The sequence below is a fragment of the Stegodyphus dumicola genome, chromosome 9 (assembly GCF_044657685.1).
Source record: "Stegodyphus dumicola isolate Sdum_Otavi_A_Nest chromosome 9, ASM4465768v1".
NCBI classification, from domain to species: domain Eukaryota; kingdom Metazoa; phylum Arthropoda; class Arachnida; order Araneae; family Eresidae; genus Stegodyphus; species Stegodyphus dumicola.
In genome coordinates, this window is record NC_140776.1 from 42,062,090 (window position 1) to 42,083,158 (window position 21,069).

The following is a 21,069-nucleotide window of genomic DNA, read 5'->3' on the forward strand; positions in this document are numbered from 1 at the left end:
GCCATATATTAAGAAGTTCGCCAAGTGAATTATTCTTGGCTACACCTGAAAAAAATGCGGCAAGTTAAATTTTTGAATTTCTCCATAAATTTCACACCAAACTTTACAAAATTTAACATTTAAGCATGATTTGAGTCGTAGAATCGAAGTATGGAAAAAAAAAAAATTATGTTACTTCAGAAAAAGTCCCATTTTGTGTCAAAATACCTATGTTAGAATAGTGCTATATATAAATCTAATATATATCGTAAGTCGCGCTTTCGAGACATGAAGAATGCAATTTGAATTTCGTGAGTCGGCCCAGTAGAACGCGAGATATAGAACTGTCCCCCCCTTTTTTTTACTCAAAAAACTGGGTCGATTGACAAAATTCAAATTGCGTTTTTCATGTCTCGAAAGCGTGCATAGGATATATATTAGATTTATATATAGCACTATTCTAACATAGGTATTTTGACAGAAAATCGGACTTTTTCTGAAATAACATACCAATATTTTTCCATATTTCGATTCTACGACTCAAATTATGCCAGAATACCAAGTTTTGTAAAAATCGTACGAGTAGTTTTTAACATATTAGCTTTCAAAATTTTAGCTCCTCAATGTTAATTGAATTTGGCAAATATTTATCTTAATATGTATTAGATATGTCTCAAGATATGTATTAGATTTTATTTATTTATTATTATTAGATTTAAATTTGGAATCTGAACACAAAATTTCTGAATCTGAAACCTTTCTCTTAATACGCTGCCATATTAGATAAATTATGAGCTTGTTTTCTGCACCTTGGCTTATGCAGACAGCTGCTTTCTTCTTATAATAACAATATCAAAAACGTAAATATTCTGGAATTAGGCACGTTTAGAGTGCCAAAGGAATTGTGGCCACAAAAGCCAAATGAAACAAAAATTACTATTTAATCTGCCTCGGTTGACAAGTTTGCTGTCCATTAGGGATCAATATTTCTGCAACATTATTGCATCTAAGTCTACATCATGATTGCATATATAGCATTAGGGATTTTGCATATATGTAAATAACTTAAGTGAAATTATATGTCAAATTATAGTATTTTTTGTATAATGTAGCAAGAAATACTTAACATGAAATGCTTGGTGTGCAACCGATCTGTCTCTATAATAAGTATATGTTAATTCCTTTCAGGGTACTGTGGTACATATTAAATAACTTTTTGTATAGATAAAGAATGAACTGCTAATTTATTATTAACTGCAGTCAATTTTGCTTTTGTGGATGTTTATAACTTTCGGCATCAAAATGCGCTTTTTGAAGCCCAAATTGTGCCAAGGCTGCTACAAAAAACTATATTAGATAAAAATTGAATAAAATACTTTCTGCAAGAAAAAAAATTATAGTTACTTTCTCTGTAAGAAATTAACTGAAAATTTTTTACAGAAATTAATTTAATTTTTATTTGTTGCATATTAGTTAATTTAAGAGGAATGATCTTCATTCCTTTGCCTCCTTGACATTCTGGAAAAAGTTCTATTTTCTAATTTAACCATATACTTTAATACACTATTTTAGCCATTTTTCTTAACTCTGATTTTTTGGAATCTTTCAGTTGAGACAGAACCCTAAACTGAAGCATCATTATTCCTTTTTAGAGCTTTAAAATTTTCTGTTATTTAAAGATAATTGTTTCTCTTACATGAAAACAATATATCTTGACTTCAAAGTTTTTTTCCTAATTTTTTCATGTTCTAGACATGGGACATACAGTTTTAATTTAAATATATTTTTCATTGAAAAATGCTTAATTATTAATGCTTCAGTGGTTCAGGAGTTGATAAGATGGCTCAGAAGAATCTGCCTCTAAGAGAAATACTATAATATTGGTAATAGGTACCATTACTGTAAATAAATCAATCTTGAATAATTTTGTTATTCTGCAAATATAAAATTGTTGTAGGCATTTCAGCATTAATGAAACCAAAACAAGAGACAGGAGGCATCCTTAAATGATCCAATTACATAAGCATACACAAGTGAATCATGAAAATTCCAGAGCCAGCCTATTTAACCACACTACACTGAAGGCAAAATAAATTACCAGTTTATAGCCACTTTAGGGACAAGTAAACATAAACAGATTTTTGCAATAGAATATAATATAACATTACTTTTTTCCACCTTTTCCTCCAAGTTTTAAAATCCATGGCTGGTCATCAGGATTATATTTTTTTGACACAATTCCATACTTTTTACGCCGAGACTCCTCTCGTTGCTCCCTCCCAAATTCACTTCCAGCACCAAATTTTGGTAAATCTTCATCAGCTTTGAACTCTTTTAAATTATTTTCTCTTTCCATTTTCACCTTAAAAATAAGACCATTTTAAAACAAAAGTGACAAAATAAAATGAATATTATATATTAAGGCTGGCCACCTTATATGTTATATAGTTTGCTTTTTATATAAAATATTAAATTGAAAGCTACTTAATTTAACATAACTAAACCTATGAAGCAAGTTTTCCAATGAAAATGCTAAAAAGGAAGCATAAAACAAAAGTAAATAACATTTTGCTTATGCTGTTGTAATATGCATCCATAACAAAAAACAAATAAATAACAAATACACATAAAAAATCTTAAAAATATAGATGCCTAAATTGGCAACTTTGTGATCCAATTTTAGTTAATATTAAGTACACAGAAGTTTCTTTATTCAAGGCCAAAAAAGTGGTTCTGAATAAAGAAACATATATACACTTAAGATTGGCATATTAAATAAAATAAAATTAATCTATAATTTTCTGAGCATGAGTGGAATGTATTTTTTGCTAAAAAATTACTATATAAATAATGACACAGTGTTAAAAATGTATGTACATTTTATACATAGAAAATTAATTATTAAAACTATATTAATGAAATTTTGTTCACAAAGAAATTAAATGCTTTGATTATTCAAACTGCATTTCAACATTTGGTTGAACTACCATGTTTCTGGCACATTTTCGAATTACACATGCAACAACAGCCAACTCACACACATGTATGCAGATTTATATCAAATATATTTAGCCATCATTTTATTGAACAGAAACCATTAGCTATACAGTTTTTCTTTCCTTTATTTTTTCAAATGCTTAATTTTATCATTATTTATGAATGAAACAGTAATTATGAACCATAAAGAAACCCAAACAAACATTTTTTGTAAATCTCAAAGTCGCTAATACTCATTGGCAACTTCAGAGTGTGAAAAATCTAAAAGTACACAATTCATTTTTTTTTCCTTACGTACTAAATCAATACACACAAAATTTTCTGGAGATGTTAAAAAATTTATTGTAGTAATAGTTAGACGTTTGTCTCTTGTCAGACTTATTGAAGTTTTAAATGTAGTAATAAAAATTGGTACTTTTCCGTTTTGCTGGCGCAAACAATAAAGTTGCCAATAATGGTACAACTGATGCTAAACGGAATGTCTTTGCTGGTAACCTTTCACGCTTCATTTTCAAAACAAGTCACAGCCATTTCTTATCAGATTGATTGTTTCTTTCAATACTGGTTTACAATTGCATAGAATTTTTACCAGATAGTTCAGTTTTATATACCCTAAGACCATTTGTGGTAATTAAGTCAATTAGGATACAATCACACTGCTCACCCGAAGGCGAAAATATGGGAAAGGCAAAATTAAGGGTTAAATTCATGAATTCTAATGAGAATGCACTAGCGAAGTAAAGCACTGTGGTTTTACATAATTGAGTAAGCTATTCATATGAATTGAAATAATTCTTGCATTTAAACATATATTCCAAACTAAGATTTAACTTGAAATTAATGTAGATAAGTACTGTAAGAATTATATTTTTGTAGCGTAGTTTACGTGAGATGAGATCACTTTGTGTCACGTGATACGAAACGGCGAATCAGGATGTTGAACCATGAAAGCATAGTAAATTCTTAAATTAATGTCTTTTTACAAATTTATTGGCTTTTTACAAAATTTTAAATTGTATTAATATGTTTATGCCTTCAAAATAAAAAATTCTTAGAACTAAAATTTTTTATGTGTATACTGTATGCTGTTGCCTACAAAGTCTGTTTGGCGGATTTGCGCCGGTGAAACGGGAAAGTACCTAAAAGTTATACATACATGCACTGACAGATCAACACTTGAAAAATATTTAATTAAAAAGTAATTATATTGCACGAATTAGTGTGATATATATACACATGTCACATAAATTGCTCCAATATAAGCTTACAAAATCTAAAACAAAATGCATAACTTTAAAAATTTATTGCTATTTTGAAACACATGAAATGTGATAAAATAATAAAATGAAACCTTGCCTTGTATACACTGAAATTAATGGTCAAATTATTTTCAGAACTTTCTCATTATTTGCACCTCCATTTCAACAATAGGTAGAACTGCTGTATTTTGGGCATATTATCAGGTATTCGTTTGACAATAGACAATGCTTGCCTGTGCATACTAAACATGTGTTCATAATAAAACATAGCTAATAATAATTACTCAATATTATGTACTAACTAAAAATATAAATATCAGCCACACAGGTTTTGGTTTTTCCTCATAAAATTTTTTTCTTATAAAATGCTTTATTCTGTTATTACTACCTGCTACACCTATTTGATGGCGTGGCCAGTCGCTGTGCTTCTCTTAAGCGTGGTGCAGAAACATGATGCAAGGAGCCCTACTAAGGAACAGTTCATTGGAAATAAGAATCTACTCAAGCATTCCACATCATCTATCTATATCGCCATATACCTGCCTATGTGAAAAGAACTGTTAAGCAGGATCAATTCACATCGTACCAATTTAGTACACTTCGTATGTTATCCATCGTATAAGTTCATTAATGTGTCAAAGTCTGACACGTATGTTTATCTATGTTGTTAAATCTTAAGGATAGAAGACTCATTAAATTTTATGTTAAATTATTCAACTTGGTGAAGTTTTTACTTCTGGAACAGAAAACCTTGGTGCTACACCCACCACTACACACAACTCTGAAGGTTCTTCAAAGAACACCCAAATCTTCAAATACAGAATTTTCGTAATTGACAAAAAAAAAAAAAAAAAAAAAAAAAGAGGATAAAATATTTGGTTGACAGTGGTGCGAATGTAAGTCTAATTAAAGCCATTGTAGTGACAAAATAAGTGGCCGCTTTAAATTTTATGCTGCAAATGATACTGAAATCCTGTGTTTTGAATATCAAATTTTAACTTTTGATATGGAACTTCGCTATGATTTTCAATGGCCATTTATCATAGCCAAAGTCAGTAAAGGCATTTTGGATGCAGATTTTCTTAACCGGTTTAATTTATTGATTGATATTAAAAACAGAAAACTAAATGATGGTGCAACTAAACTCAGCATTATTCATGAAATTACATCATCAGCCACTGAATCAAATGGAAGCGCCTTAAACAAAAATTATAATTTTTTAATATTTTGGCACAATTTTCGCAAATAACAAAACCTAATTTACTAATTTAAAAAAAAAAAAAGAACATTAATCTAGCAATTTATGGCAAACCAGTTTATTCAAAAGCAAAACAGAAGTTTAGAAATAACCAGACAAGAATTTAGCTTTATGCTTGAAAACAATATTATAAGACCTTCAAAATCAATAAGGCAAGCTAACTTCATTTAGTCACAAAAAAAGATGACACACTCAGACCATGCAGAATTACCACTGCTTAAATAATATCATGGTGTTAGATCACTGCACCTTTAACCATTTTTGAAGACTTCAATCTTTTTTCGAAAGGAAGAATACATTTTCTAAACATGAATTGCCTAAAGCCTATTACCAAATTTTAATAGCAGTAGAAAGTAAACAAAAAACAGCGACAGTAATACCATCTAGACTTTTTTTATTTAAAATAATGAGTTTTGGCATAAGAAATGCTCTCTCCACTTTTCAAAGGCCCTTTAATAGAGTTATCAGAGGACTATTTTACTTTTCCATATTTCAATGACATCCCAATAGTACCAGAAACTGAGGAACAGTGTAAGAAACACCTTAAGGAAGTACTTAACAGAGTTCAACAGTATGGTCTATGTATCAACCAATCAAAATCAGTAATGGAAGCAAATAAAATAGAATTTTTGGGATATTTGATACCGTCAAATGGCTCAAAATCTCTTCCAGAAAAAGAACAAACCATAATAAATTATAAACTTCCTGAAACTATTCATAAATTTCATAAATTTTTAGGAATGATTGGCATTTATAGAAGATACTTAAAGGATGCGACTAATAACGAAGCTCCCTTATATGAATATTTAGAGTTCAAAATAAATAAATAAATAAAGAGAGAGAGATCAAAGGGAAATTCCGCAGACAAAACAAAAGAAGCAAAGAAGTCCTTTGAAAAATGCAAAGAAAATTTAGCCAATACTGCTTTCCAAATCCAGATCTAACATTAGCTGTAAGTACAGAGAACTCTAATCTGTTCAACAGCAGTATGAAGATGGAAATTGCAAACAAACAGCATTCTATTTCAAAAAGTTATATGACATTCAAAAAGCTTATAGCACATATGACCAGGAATTTTTAAGTACCTACCTTTCCATCTAACAATTTAAACATATGACAGAAGGACGAGAATTTACAATATTCATAGAACACAAGCCAATTATATTTGCATTTAAACAGAAAAATGATAAAGCACCACTGAATAATTAAGCTAATTAAGACAATTATTAATTTAGATTAAAAATAAGCTAATTAAGCCATATCCAGTATATTTTTCTGTTTTCAACAAATACAAAATATATAACTGGGAAAGATAATATTATTGCAGACTCAATGTCTAAAACTGAATCAATTTCGAACATCAATTATGACAAAATTGTGGATGAACTAATCAATAATGAAGAACTATAAAAATTACTAAACAGAAGCAAAAATTTAAACTTTAAACAATATCCACTACCATGTGGAAAAATAATCTGGTGTGATACTTCAACTCTTAATATTCGACCCTTCAAAGCACAATTTCAAATGAATGTTTTCCACAAAATATATGACTTGAACCATCATGGTATCAAATCATCAGTGAAACAAATAGCTTCAAGATTCTTTTGGAAGAATATTAAAAATGATGCTAGAGAATGGGCTAAATCTTGCATTACCTGCCAGAAAAATAAAATTATTCGGCACACACATTCCAAATTTATGTGAAGAACATAGGAAGAAATATTGCTTAACATGCATTGAATTGTTGTACTTGCTGGAAATTATACCAATAGAAAATCTTACCACAGAAATAAAAAAAAATATAAAAAAGTATCAGTAAGACATGCAGGACATAACTGAACAAATGTTTTTCGCTATTTCACAAAATTGCCACTGAATTGGCTGCCTTTCAAGGGGATGTGGATAATCAGAACTACTAAAAAATATTAAGAAAAAGAAAGTAAAAATAGTCACACAAGTAAAAAAACATGCAAGTACATCAACCAAAAATCATTTTGCTCAGCTTACTGGCTATATCTATCACATATATATACACAATACTAATTTATACGATGCAAATACATTAATTAAACACACAACACAAATATATTAATTAAATATGTAATAAATTAAATTTCAGTAATACCTGAGTCCATTTTGCAACGTCCACTTTGTGAGAATTGCTGAAGCGCATAACATTGAAACGCTTTGATTTATTCCTAGAATAAATTTATTTAGTATACGTAATTTATACGTTCTGTAAAATGGAAATACACCATTAAAGTTTATAAATACAAAGTTAATACTTATTACATAATACAAAACTTCTGATTTTGTTTAGATCCAATGTTTTCAACAATACCCTTAATTAAAATACACTTTTAACCATACTTGGCTAGAAACCTACATAAATGTATTCATAAACACTTTCTTCTTTTTATAATTCTATATTTTAGTATACTTCAATATTTCAAGAAAATTAATATCATATGTTCTAATAATTTTCATAAATTTTCTACCATAAAGATTAGAAATATAACAGCTTAGAAGCTGTTATTTTATCCCCCCCCCATTACAGGAGTTTAAATACACATTTTGTAATATTAAATATATTTTTACACTCAAAAGTCAACAGTCCTGATAACTAAAATTTTTGGAATATTTTGAAATTACATGTTTTAAAATTGAATACCTTTTCTTCTAATAAACCTTCTAGATGTGTACATTTTACAGCACCATATACTTTACATCAACAAAGTTATATGCATTTATTTCTATCTTCATCTTCAGCTCCAAAAATAGTTTTCATGGGATATTATACAAAATAAATCTGGTTATATAACATTCTACTCCACTGCAATATAGGTGGACAGAGAAATCTCAATATCTTAACATTTTAATCTTAATTCTCAATTTACTCCCAGAGTTGCATGAGAAAACACCACACAGAGTTGAGAGACCTGTCATGCAGGAGAAAGAAATTTTAACTATTACCTGGAATTCTGAAGACAGAAAATTTTGGGTAGTGAAAGAATTAAATTCTTTAATCAGCTGAAGGTAATGAAGTCATGCCACTACACATCCAACTGATTTAACATACACGGTTTCATCTCGTTTCCAGTATTTACCTATTTTTATTAACAATAAGCTGTCAAAGTAAAGTTTTTATTTACCAAATAACATAGCCTAAAACATGTGAGTAATGAAATTGCAAGTGTTTCGAAGCTACTAGTAGGACATCAGTTAGACGAAAATCAACTACAGATTACAGTCAAAAGTCGTTAATCCGGACACCCATAATCCAGAATGATCTATAATCCGGACCTCAAAGCTATAAACTTTCTGCGCATGCGCATATGCGTGTATGCATGTGTATAATACGTTTACGCATGCGCGTTTAATGTAAAATGGACGGTATAAGCTAAGCTAAAATTATCTAATTATCTATTTCAGTTAATGTTGCAGATTGCATTGTTCCTTAATCTTCGAATTGGAACCGGCTTATTATTTTTTTGCAGTCTGTTAGAGCAATTTTATAAAAGTAAGATGGATCTTTCGATTATGTCAAATAGAATTTCCGATGCTGGATCTACAAAGGGAAAGCATGTTTCGATGTCCATCAAACAAAAAGTGGATAAAGGCTCCTTTGTTTCTCTAACCATTCCGAAATCTGTTTATCAATTTCACGCTGCACTGCGCAGGGGGGGGGGACGTTGCAGCCCGCAATGAACTGGAAGTTGATCTGTCAGCACTATCCTTATCTACAGGGCAGATGTTTTTATTTTATTTGGCTTATAATGTAGTATTTCATCTTGATGTACTCCGTCTTTGATATGATTTAAATCAAATTCCTCGTCATTATAAATATCACGAATACAAATCTAATAGTGTTCTGGTTGCAATTTTCTAATTTCGACTATGTGTAATGTACGCTTAACGCATGCGCATGCTGAAAGAAATGTTTAATAAAGTAAACAAGTAAATATTAAGCTTTTTTTTGTAACTTTTGATACCCTTTAGAACATAATTGCTCTTTATTTCATAAATTACGGTTTCATATTTTTAATTTTATAATTTCTACATGCCATCTTACCAGATTTAAACTGATGATCTATAATCTGGAAAAATCGATAATCCAGAATCGCCGAAGTCCCGACAAGTCTGGATTACAGACTTTTGACTGTATTCTTCTTTCTAACAATCTCAGAAACAGCATATTAAGCTAGGTAGTACGAAAACTGCATTTCATCATTTTTCTTTTGTCTTCTGCATGATTAACTTAAAAATGCCTGAAACCTTACTTTCATACATATGAGAAAAATAATATGTGATAAATTTTATATTATTATATTTAGTACTACAGTTTATCATATATTATACAAGAGTACTTAAGTATTATTTTATTTAATATTGATAATATCTCACCATGCATAATTTGTCACTTAACCCTTTGACGTGCGCGATATTATTTTTGTAATTTTTTTAACTAAAAACTCTAGAAATTGAATATTATGATACTAGAGACAAATAACATATGAATTAAAAAAAATCTACTCTTGCCCATTGTTCTGTGGGTGGTGGTCACACTGTGAAACCACAGTGCATCTAGGACTTTGAAACTTACTGAGGTAGTAGGAAAAAAAAACTTACCTTTCTCCGTGCGCGTTTCCAATAAATGACAAAATTTACAAATTAAAAAAAATGTATGAAAGAATTGCATTATATATAATTTTTTATACATTATTTTACAAAGTAAATCGTCAAGAAAAATTAAAAAAATAAACATTTATGTAATTTTTCTATAGCAGTAAAAATATAAGTATACACATAATAAGGACATTTGGCTAAATGGATAAAAAAAAAAAAAGACTCAGTTTTTTTTTTTTTTTTTTTGCTTAACTATCAAAGAACAAATTTCAAATCATGTTTTGTCATTTTGGTACATGCATAGACAGACCCACATTGCATGTTTTTCGCACATGTATCTTTTATGAGGTTTCTTCCTTCTGCTACAAAATGTACACTGCCTGGATCTAAATTTCACTGTTATATGTTCAGCGTTATTTAGTTTCTTTCCATCTGGCACATGAAATCTGTGGTTTTTTATGTTAATGGGGGGGGGGGCTTGGTCATTTTGGCTTTGGTACAGATCATTTGTTTCCGATTCATATTTATTTTATTCATATTTCGTCCCAAAATATTCAGAAAATATTTTTAATTTAAATAAAACTTTATGCGATTTCTATTTTTAATTATAGTAAAGTATATTTACATTAAATTTAAACCACAGGAAATAATTTATAAAATCTCAATACTAGCTTGGAGAGCAAGTGGGCTGAAGTCAGAAAAAAATCTCTGGAAAAGAAAGACCTTTTTACTGGGCAGGTGCATGTATTGTTTAGTAATAAAATAACTCTGTGGTTTCAAAACCCCTTATCTATATCCGGGTAAAAATAAACATTCCAGTTTGAGAAGCAAGCAAACGATAATGTAAACAGCAGTGGTTTCAAGGCGCAACTACCGAGCCTCTAGAGCATTGTGAGCATTGTGACACAATGGCGCAGTGGTTGTGCCCCGAAACCACAAAGCAAATACCATGCATATAGAGGGTTTTCTTTATATATGCAGCTTAATTATTGCTATTTTTTATTGTTTATGATAGAAATTATGATGTGCTATGAATAACTTTTTTAATTTAAAGTTGTTTATATTAATAAAAGGAAGTTATTTTGTTTCATTGAAAACGAATTTTAAAAGGCATCCGATTTGAAGTACTAAGACCTAAAACGTATGATCCTGCAGTCATTTTGTGTTATGTAGAGATAAAAATCAAATTGTATGTAGAGGATGTGTTATGTAGAGGATCAGTAATCAATTGATTTTCACTCAAAAATTTTGGAAAGAAGAGGAGAAAAAAATTCGAAAATTGTGGTTTTAAGGCACGATCACCACGTCAAAGGGTTAAGCTAATTATATACGTTATATGAATACCCTGCTTTATGTAATGTTTACTTTTATCTGCTGGTTTACATCAGCAGATAAAAGGATACCACACATCTTTGAATGCATTCCTGCAGATATGGGAATATTACATAATAAACTTAGAGAAAACAAATAGTTCTTTAAAAATATATCAGAAATATTATACTTACTATATTAAAACATGAGCTAATTATTAACTCAACAATCAAAAACATAAAATGCATCTTACAAAATTACAAACCCATTTAAAGCAAATAACAGCTTTAAATAAACATATCTAATTTAACATACCATTTAACAATCCATATCATATTTAATAATCAAACTTTATCAAAATAATCTTACTTTGGCATCTTAACTATGTATTCTTGCTGAAATTGCGGGTTGCCAGCACTAGAAGTTCCCTGAAAGAATTCATATACCAGAGGATTTATTAATTATAAAAAGCATGCAAAGACAGTAGAAATCATAAAATGTAAATAAAATATCAGCACATACTACATGAACACAAACATATACTCGCTTATAACGAGAACTGATTCAATGAGAAAAATTGGACATAATTAGTTGTACAATGTTAAGTCTATGGGTGTTAGAACCCAGCCTCAGTTACCTTTCCTTTCATAGTTTGCCACTGTAAGAGTAGCCTCAGTTATCTTTCTTTTCATAGTTTGCCACTGTAAGAGTGGCAACCATCTGATCTTTGTAGTTCTACAGATTTTGAAAATAAATATGACATTTTGGAATTTTATATGTAAAGTTATTTTAAGTTTATTAGGAGAAAGGAGAACGGTTAGTTCTTGCAAATCTCGAACAATTTTGGTGACGACAGAAGTGATCGGTAAAACAAGTCAAGGTAATTTTATCGGTTTTATTGAATTTAATTCTATTTGACTTTATTGAATTTATTTTTATTGACATGGAATCGTTAATTGAGAACCGGAAACCTGTCAGAGTGTCTTTTATGAGAACAATTAACGCAATTTTGCATGAATTAGAAAAGGAAATTCCTGAAGAAGGATCTGTAAAAACGAACTTTGTTACATTAGAATGCTTATCTGTTAAAATTAATGCATTTGATACTCAAATATTAAATTCAGAATTTTTTCAAATGATCAGTTTGAAAAGGAATAGGCGAAAGTTGAAGAATACAAAGAAAAATTAGATTTAATACGAGCAAAAATGGAATTATTCTTCAATCGCCAAATGATACAATCTACTAGCAGTGTTCCGCCGAATTCGAACAAACGGAAACTGAAATTACCTAAAATAGAGTTAAAACAATTCGGTGGCGAAGTTAAAGATTGGTTAACATTTTGGAGGCAATTTCGGTGAATACATAACGATAAAGAAATTCAAAACGGGGATAAGATGCATTATCTCGTTCAAGCGACCGTACCCGGTACAAGACAACGTGATATTATAAATAGCTTCCCTGCAACTGCCGAAAATTATGAAAAGGTTATAGAAAGCTTAAAAAATAGGTTCGGCAGGGAAGAATTGTTGGTAGAATTCTACAGGGTGTTTATAAAGTCCCAGACCCATTTTGATGTTTAATAACTCACAAAATAATAAAGATAGATTAAAATTAATAACATAAATGGTTAGATAGACTCAAAAAGTTTCATGACCCTTGTCAATGAACTTCCACGTGTGCCCCCTTCATCGCATGGAGAATATCAAGTCGATATTCAATTTCATGCCAGGTATCGGCAAGCATGTCGGCATCCACAGAGGATATTGCGGTTGTTATTCTGGCTTTTAGGTCATCAATGTTCGACACTCTCCTCCTGTAAACGTTGTCCTTTACAAATCCCCAAAGGAAAAAGTCCAGCGACGTTATATCAGGTGATCTGGGTGGCCAAGGAATCGGACCTCCTTGCCCAATCCATCTTCCTGTAAAATGGTCATTCAAAGAACTACGAACGATGGTACCCCAATGAGGTGGTGCACCATCTTGTTGCAAAAAGACATGTGGCTGAAGCTCTTCTAGTTGTGGAAATACGAAGTTTTCCAACATTTGTAAGTATACGACTGATGAGACCGTCTTTTCTGTTTAAAAAAAAAAAAAAAGGCCCAATGACTTGGTCATGCATTAGTCCACACTACACATTAACCTTTGGGAAATCCCTTTGTGCCTCACGTTATTCATGGGGGTTTTCAGATTCCTATATGCGCACATTATGGTGATTAACAATGCCAGAAAGGTGAAAGGGTGCTTCGTCGGAGAACATTATGCGCTTCAGATATTAATAAGCAGACAATATTTAGAAAAGTACAGATATTTAGATTGGAAAATGACATTATCTGAAATTAACCACACCAGCAGACGACATTTACAAAAGTAAAGATATTCAAACCTGAAAAGGAAAATATATAAGTTATTCCATCAATAAATGCCTTCAAAGAAGTTTTTATGTCTTTATTATTTTATGAGCTATTAAACATCAAAATGGGTCCAGGACTTTATAAACACCCTGTATATTCGGGAATTATTAGGTTTGATTATTAAAAATGTCACTGATCAAAAGGGAAAATGCAGTATATCAGAATTGTATGACAAGTTAGAGTCCTATTTACGTTCGTTAGAGTCAATAGGAATGACAAGCAATAAATACGCTGCAATGCTGTTTCTGCTCATGGAATCTTGCATTCCCAAGGAAATTTTATGAGTTTGGCTTAGAAACCATGCATCAATAATTACAGCAGAAAATTCTCACTCCGAAAAATTGAACAATTATTATTGTTCTTCATAAAGAATGAAGTGGAAGGAGAGCAGAGAATTTCTTTGGCAAAAGCTGGATTTAAATTAATTGATTTGGGTGCAAAGAAAGAAAGTAGAAGAGATAAATGGTACCAGAGTGAACATTTCATGCCTACAGTAAATGATTTATTCTCAGGCCATAATAAAGCAGGCAACCATCTGATCTTTGTTATAGTTCTATGAATTTTGAAAATAAATATGACGTTTTGGAATTTTATATGTAAAGTTATTTTAAGTTTATTAGGAGAAAGGAGAACGGTTAGTTCTTGCAAATCTCGAACAATGGGAGCATAACTTGCTTTTAATGAGCAAATCCCGGTTATAGTTAGCAATATTTTTGCAATTCATAACATTTCCATCGACTTCCACCTCTCCAGCTCAGCTAATTCGTTGTTGGAAAAATTCCTTTAACATTCTGAAGTCAACCCGAAGTTAGTGATGAGTCATACATCCTGTAAACATATGATGGTGGCCCTTTTGCATCTTTTGAAGTGCATGCATGAGGACACGACATAACTCACTAAGTCCAAGGGTGAAAAGTGCATTAGTGGCCAGCTCTCAAAAAATCAATCGACAGCTTTAATGTAATTTAAAAAGCTTCCCATTGATTATGATCACAGCAAGAAAGCCTGGATGACTCACAGAATTAACAGAATTAATTTCAAAATGGGAGAGGCATCTGAGGAAAGAAAAGCATAAAATTCTCCTTTTAATTAATAACTGTAAAGTGTATCCTGAAATCACTGGACTTACAAACATCAGGATTGAATTTTACAACCGAATTCTACAAGTGTTATCCAGTCATTGGACCAATAGGTCATCAGAAGTTTTAAATCAAACTTTCATGAGCATTTCATGTTTGATGTTTCTCAACAGAAGAGAAAAAATAGTAACAGCTTTAAATGCCAATGTAAATGTACTCGAAGTGATATGTTTAATAAAAGATGCATAAGAAAGCGTTATATCAAAATGTTGATTACCTGTTACTTCTGTAAGGCCTGATTGGACATTTTTCAAGAGGGGCAAATCACTGAGGAGGAAGAAGAAGAAACCACTTGGAAAATTTGGAAATGAGTAGAGAAGAATTTGAAAATCATGTACCCCCACAATATTCAACGGCTTTTGAGTGTGAAAAACTGTAAACATTTTTTTAAGCCAGGGGTGAAAATGATGATGTTTTTCGAATAATGAGTCTCCTTTGAAGAAGTCTTGTCTCTCATAAGAGACAATAAGACAATTCAAAGCAAATTAACCAACTTCTTTTGTACTGTACAGAAATAAATCTAGTAAAGTAAATATGTATGAATTTTTATAATTTTTTTCACGAATTTGTTTTTTACGAGCACTCGTTATAACGAGCAAATAACACAGTCCCTTTGCACTCATTATAACCAAGTTTGACTGCATTTCATAATTTTTAAGAATTCATTCATTATGAAATGAATTAAAATACAGAATTTCTTTAAATTACAATTATAGTGAAAATATTTCAAATAACTATAATATTAAAAATTTTAACATAACTTCTGCTTAAGAATTTATATTTCTTTACAATACAGTCAACAGCAAGCTTATGTTTTCACATACAGTTTGCTTAACATAACATTAAACCTGAAATGTAACAATTCTGAATCAACATTTATTATTTATGAATCTTATGTGACCAGAAAGTATTTACAACCATCATTCTTTTTTACTACTTCTACAGAACTTACAACTATTGAGTCAAATCAATACAAAAATGTTTCTCATCACACAAAATTTATTCATTTTCGATATACAAATGATGTTCATTAATGTACTACGTGAAAAAATTTCAAAATATCTATATTTGCAATGATTGTTAACATGATATTAATTCATCTTTTCCTAAAATTTCTACAATATTGTTTATGTATTAAAAAAAGCATATTTAAAAAGAACACATCTAATGCAGATTTTTTACTGGATCAAACAGAGGCTGATCATACATACCATTCCGAATAGAACAGTACATTTTTTTTTAGTGTTGCCAGGATGTTTCAATGTTTTGATAAAAAATGTAAATTTTCTTTTGCTTTTAAAAAAAGAGCAATAAATATACTTACTTGTAAGCATTATTTTTCACAATCTGAAACCACGTACTGGAAGTTTAAGCATGTTTGATGAGCTTTGTTTTTAATTTTTTTCACATGTTATATTTCTTGTTATCTTCCAAAAAAAAAAAAATGTCATGAGAATCCTGCTTAAAATTAGCTTCATCATTTAAAAAAAAAAATCGAGCAATTACATTCTAAACATATATTTTCTTACTTGAAATACACAATATTTTGTTACAAAGTCATTGTGATTTCAGCAAGTCTGGAAATTTCTGAACTTATTAATTTAAATATAGTAAAATGATGTAATGAAATTATAAAATGAGAAATAAAGCTTGATGATAACATTTATTTTATCTTATTAAATATTTCTATTAACATAAGTTGCCTAAGTAATTTCATTTAAAACCTACTCTATAACTTTATGGAGAGATATTTTCCTGTTCAGTTATAAAGTTCTACAGTTCACATCAGCAACTGTCATGTTCAGAATTCCCATTAAATAGTCAACTGAAGCCTTTTTACTTCAGAAACTTCTTCATCACTTCCTTCACTACTAGTGATGCTTTCTGGATTTGAAACCCCACTACAGATTTCATTCTCCGTTAATTGATAGATGATTGGGGAAGGGAACACACACGCTGCAATGAAGACTTCAGTTATTAGCATTTATTTCTCCACATATTCCATTAATAAGAAAATTTTACAATTCTTTTTTGTCAAAAAGATATCACTTGGTATTTCATTGTTGGCATATTTCCTTGACATCAAATGGTTTAGCTTTTTTTCTATGTATAATGAATTTTCACGACTTGGATTTGCCAAGATAAGAACACGTGTCTGTCTTATTTCTTCACAAAAGATATATTCCACAGAAAGAAAGAATTAATAAATAACCATCTCCTGCAATTTAAATACAACTTGACGCTGAAATGGCAATATTTTCTACTAATTTTGTCATCTGTTGATTGATGATTAGGGCACTATTATCACAATGGAAGACCAGTAATATCACCTTCATTAGTCATCCTTTCACATACTCTATTGGTCAGAAAATTTCCTTTCTTAATTGTGATATGATCTGAAAATCTTCATATTTACAGCTGAAGTGGAACCTCAAGATATAAGCACCTCTATATACAAGAAATTCGAGATACGAGGAAAGTATGAGAAAAAAATTTGTCTCTAAATATGAGCATCAACTTGAGTAACGAGTCAAGTTGTTTGGTATGTGTGGCGGCATTTCTCGATCCGGCTTGACTCGGTGAATCCCCTTGTCAGATTACTCAGTGTTCTTTGATCTACTTGTTTTTGCACTTGCAAGTTAATTGCTTATTACATTTAACATGAAAATAATTATTTTACGATGCCTTCCAAGAAGACTGTTGTCTCAGATAGTACTGCAAAGAAAAACATGGAAGCCATGGTCGTTGAAATTAAGAAAGAAATCATAGATAAACATAAGCATGGTGTAAGAATGATGGAATTGGTGAAGACTTATGGCCTTTCGACATTGACAATCTGCACTATTCTGAAGAAAAAGGAAGAAATTAAGAAACTTGATGTAGGCAAAGGAGTTACCGTTACTTCCAAGCACCATCCAAAACTCCAAGAAACTGTTGTTGGCGTGGATTAACGAGAAGCAGTTACGGTCGGCGTCGGAAGCTATCATAAAGGTAAACTACGGTAATATTATTTCCCACGTTATTAAAAAATTTATTTTTATGTTGATATTTTTGGGGGTGGGAAATGGATTAACTGGATTTCTTATTATTTTCAATGGGGCAGTTTGTGTCTAGATACAAGAAATTCGCTATACGAGTTCAATGCTGGAACGAGTTAAACTCATATCTCGAGATTCCACTGTGTATTCATTGTGAAATTTGATAACTGGCTATGTCAAGTGTCTTTAAAAAAAAATCTGGAGACCTATCCTCTCATGACCTTATATTAATTATTACAGCAGATGTTATATAAAATATTTCAAGAACTCTTAGATAGTCTTACAGCGGTATTGATTTTAAAAAGCTACTTTACACTGGGATTTTAAAATGCACAAAATTCCAAAATCCATTGGTTAGTTGATGGATGTACAGTTTCTAGGAAAGCATAAGACACAGACAGTATTTTTCATTAAAACTTTAAATAAAGTATGAGCCAAACAGCTATCTATAATTGGGAATATTTTTTGTATCATCTCCAAGATTTATGAGAATCTGGAAAAGAGATTATTCCAATTATTACAGATCCAGATTTCAGACGTTTTATATAAATAAATGTAAATAAAGGAGAAAGTAATGAAGTTTTGGTTTTTGAGGTATTTATTAATTTCTAAGAAACCAGTTTAAAATAACAACTGAGATAGGGCAATGGGTTCAATTAAGAAAGACACACGAATGGAAAGAGAACCAAACTGTTTGAGAAAAACATAATAGCCAAATAAACAGAAGAAAACTGTACTTGATTAGTGGGTTCTCAAAAAATTAAGACAGTCATTAAAAGAATAGTACTACACCAAAATTCTCATTTTTATATAAACAAAACACATGCAGACCTTCAATTCTTTTGGGTAATTTCTGATTATCCACACCTCTAAAAATTTTGCAAATTCATTGGTGATTTGTAAACTGGTGAAAAATACTTAATTGGGTCACAGGCACAACAATTTTCCTATTTCTGAAGAAATTTTATGCTTTCTTTCTCATAAGCAAGTAAACTCCACAGTTTCCCTTGCAATTCATTAAGATCAATAACAAAATGTACATAGGAGATGGAAGAATCACCAATTTGCATAATGGCAGTTGCATATAAAGCATGTAAGTCTATGTGTACTCCAACACATGCATAAAATGAACATGTGGGGCTTGGCTATTCTCATGTGTACCATTAAAAATATGCCCAAAACATAGAAAGTCTATTAAATGCTGATAATCTGAAAATACCAATTTTTGTAGTATTAATTTTTTATCTTCCAAAATATACTGCATCTTTAGCAATATACATATATTTGACATTCTTTAGTTATGCATCTACTATGCATATTGGCCTTTTTTTAACTGTAAACTATTTCTAGTTGTAAGAACAATTTACAGACAGACACACACACAATACATAACAATAGCCCAGGTAGCACTATCCTAAAGTTCTCAATGTGTGTTTGAATTCTCTTTCACAACGGCCAAAAAGGATGTTAGGTGCATAACAGAAAAATACTTATTTTTTATTGTGTTTAGTAACCTATCAAAAGGAAAATCTAGATGTTAATTGCTGTGACAGTAGAAGCTGTGCTGGTTGCGAAACGAAGATATGTTGTGTAGTATGACAAGTCGAAATTTGCTATATAAGTTAAAACTCATGTTTAATAGAAGATATACTCATGATATGATCCTAGCGAAATAAAAGCATACTTAAATCTTTATATGGGTTCTGTTAATGAGAGAATGTAAACTTCTGTTAATGAATGAAAAAATGAGTAAATTATAGGTAAAATCCTAGTATATGGTGCAGTCTTGGCGAGGTTTTAAAAATTATCGCCAACACCAAAAATTACCAAAAGAACGTCTATGCATGTATAGTATACCGATACTATGTATAACTATATATATTCTTTGAATACCCGTTTACTACACCGGATACTAGGATTAAACCAAATTACAATCATTTTTCTTTGTCACTAATAACTCCTGTTCCGTCAAAGACATTCAGATGTCCCGGTTCTGTCTCGGAGAGATAGAATAGCCTAATCTAACATTTCTTCTAGTCATGAATTATGAAAAATTTTCGCAAACTGAAGTGATTTAGACTACCTGTAGAAAACTCTGTACCATATACTGCAAAACTATACACGGTTTAGTTCTTTTTATATGAAGACAAATTTAAATTCGCGAATAAGATTAAAATACACAAGGAACTTACAGCATTTGGTTTAGCGGCATCCACTGTATTTTCTTTAGATGCCATTTTATTAAAATAAAATCGGTAAGATGATAATAGCGTAAAAAATTCTATTCAAGAATAACTGCGGAAACACAACTTGTAAAAACTGGCAATAAATGTTTACAACAACGAATTTTACAGATAACTGAGTCCCTGATACCGGAAGTTTACCGAAAAATGTGTACTTTTTCCCATGATGCCTTTCGAAATCGCTGATGCAATGTAAGGTTACCAGAATAAATTTTAGAGCCAAGTGCATTGTTCAAAAGTAGCCAAGCTTTTGTTCAATCTGTCGTTGTTCGTAGTAGTATTGTTAATATTAGGTCGTTCGGCGTGTTGTAACGGGCTTGTAATTTTGAAGTTTTTATAACTTGTAATCGACTATGAAGGTTCTGATAACCGGTGATTCCATGATTAAATATATGTACCAATATTTACCGTCTCAGCTGTATGATAATAAACTGCATGCTCTCGCGTTTCCGGGCATAACAATAGAAAGGTTGACCAAAAAAATTTCATCCTTTAATGAATACGATTGTATCCTTTTTCATGTAGGGACCAATAATATGGATTCTACTGTGGATGACAGTGTTTTAAAATATAAAAGTTTAATTCGGGAAGTGAGTAGAGTGAATCCGTATGCGCGGGTAGTCATATCAGGAATTTTGCCCAGAGTGGATTCGAAGTATTTAACTTATAATGAGAGAGACGAATTGCGACCTCGACTGCGCTCTGTCAACAACAAGAGTTCTCAGTTTGATAAAAAAATGATTGATCTCTGTGAAGAGCTGGATAATGTAACCTTCTGCATGTCATCTCGTGACTGGAGTGGAT

The 21,069-nt window shown here is 30.8% G+C and overlaps 1 protein-coding gene across 2 annotated transcripts in view; it reads right to left on the bottom strand.

The window, feature by feature from the left end:
* Positions 1-20,427, bottom strand: part of LOC118194429 (general transcription factor IIF subunit 1-like) — a 56,771-nt gene extending 36,344 nt beyond the window's left edge. The window contains exons 1-4 of one of the 2 annotated variants that reach the window (XR_015042960.1): positions 20,215-20,427; positions 11,803-11,861; positions 7,622-7,694; positions 2,148-2,341 (exon numbers count right to left, since the gene is read on the bottom strand). Coding sequence is in view for 1 of the 2 variants with exons in the window: in XM_085823366.1 (XP_085679492.1) it covers positions 2,148-2,341; positions 7,622-7,694; positions 11,803-11,861; positions 20,215-20,259 (371 nt within the window). In the remaining variant the exon portion in view is untranslated. The remainder of the gene's footprint in view (positions 1-2,147; positions 2,342-7,621; positions 7,695-11,802; positions 11,862-20,214) is intronic. The other variant, XM_085823366.1, reaches the window with a different exon arrangement.
* Between the last annotated feature and the right edge of the window lie 642 nt (positions 20,428-21,069).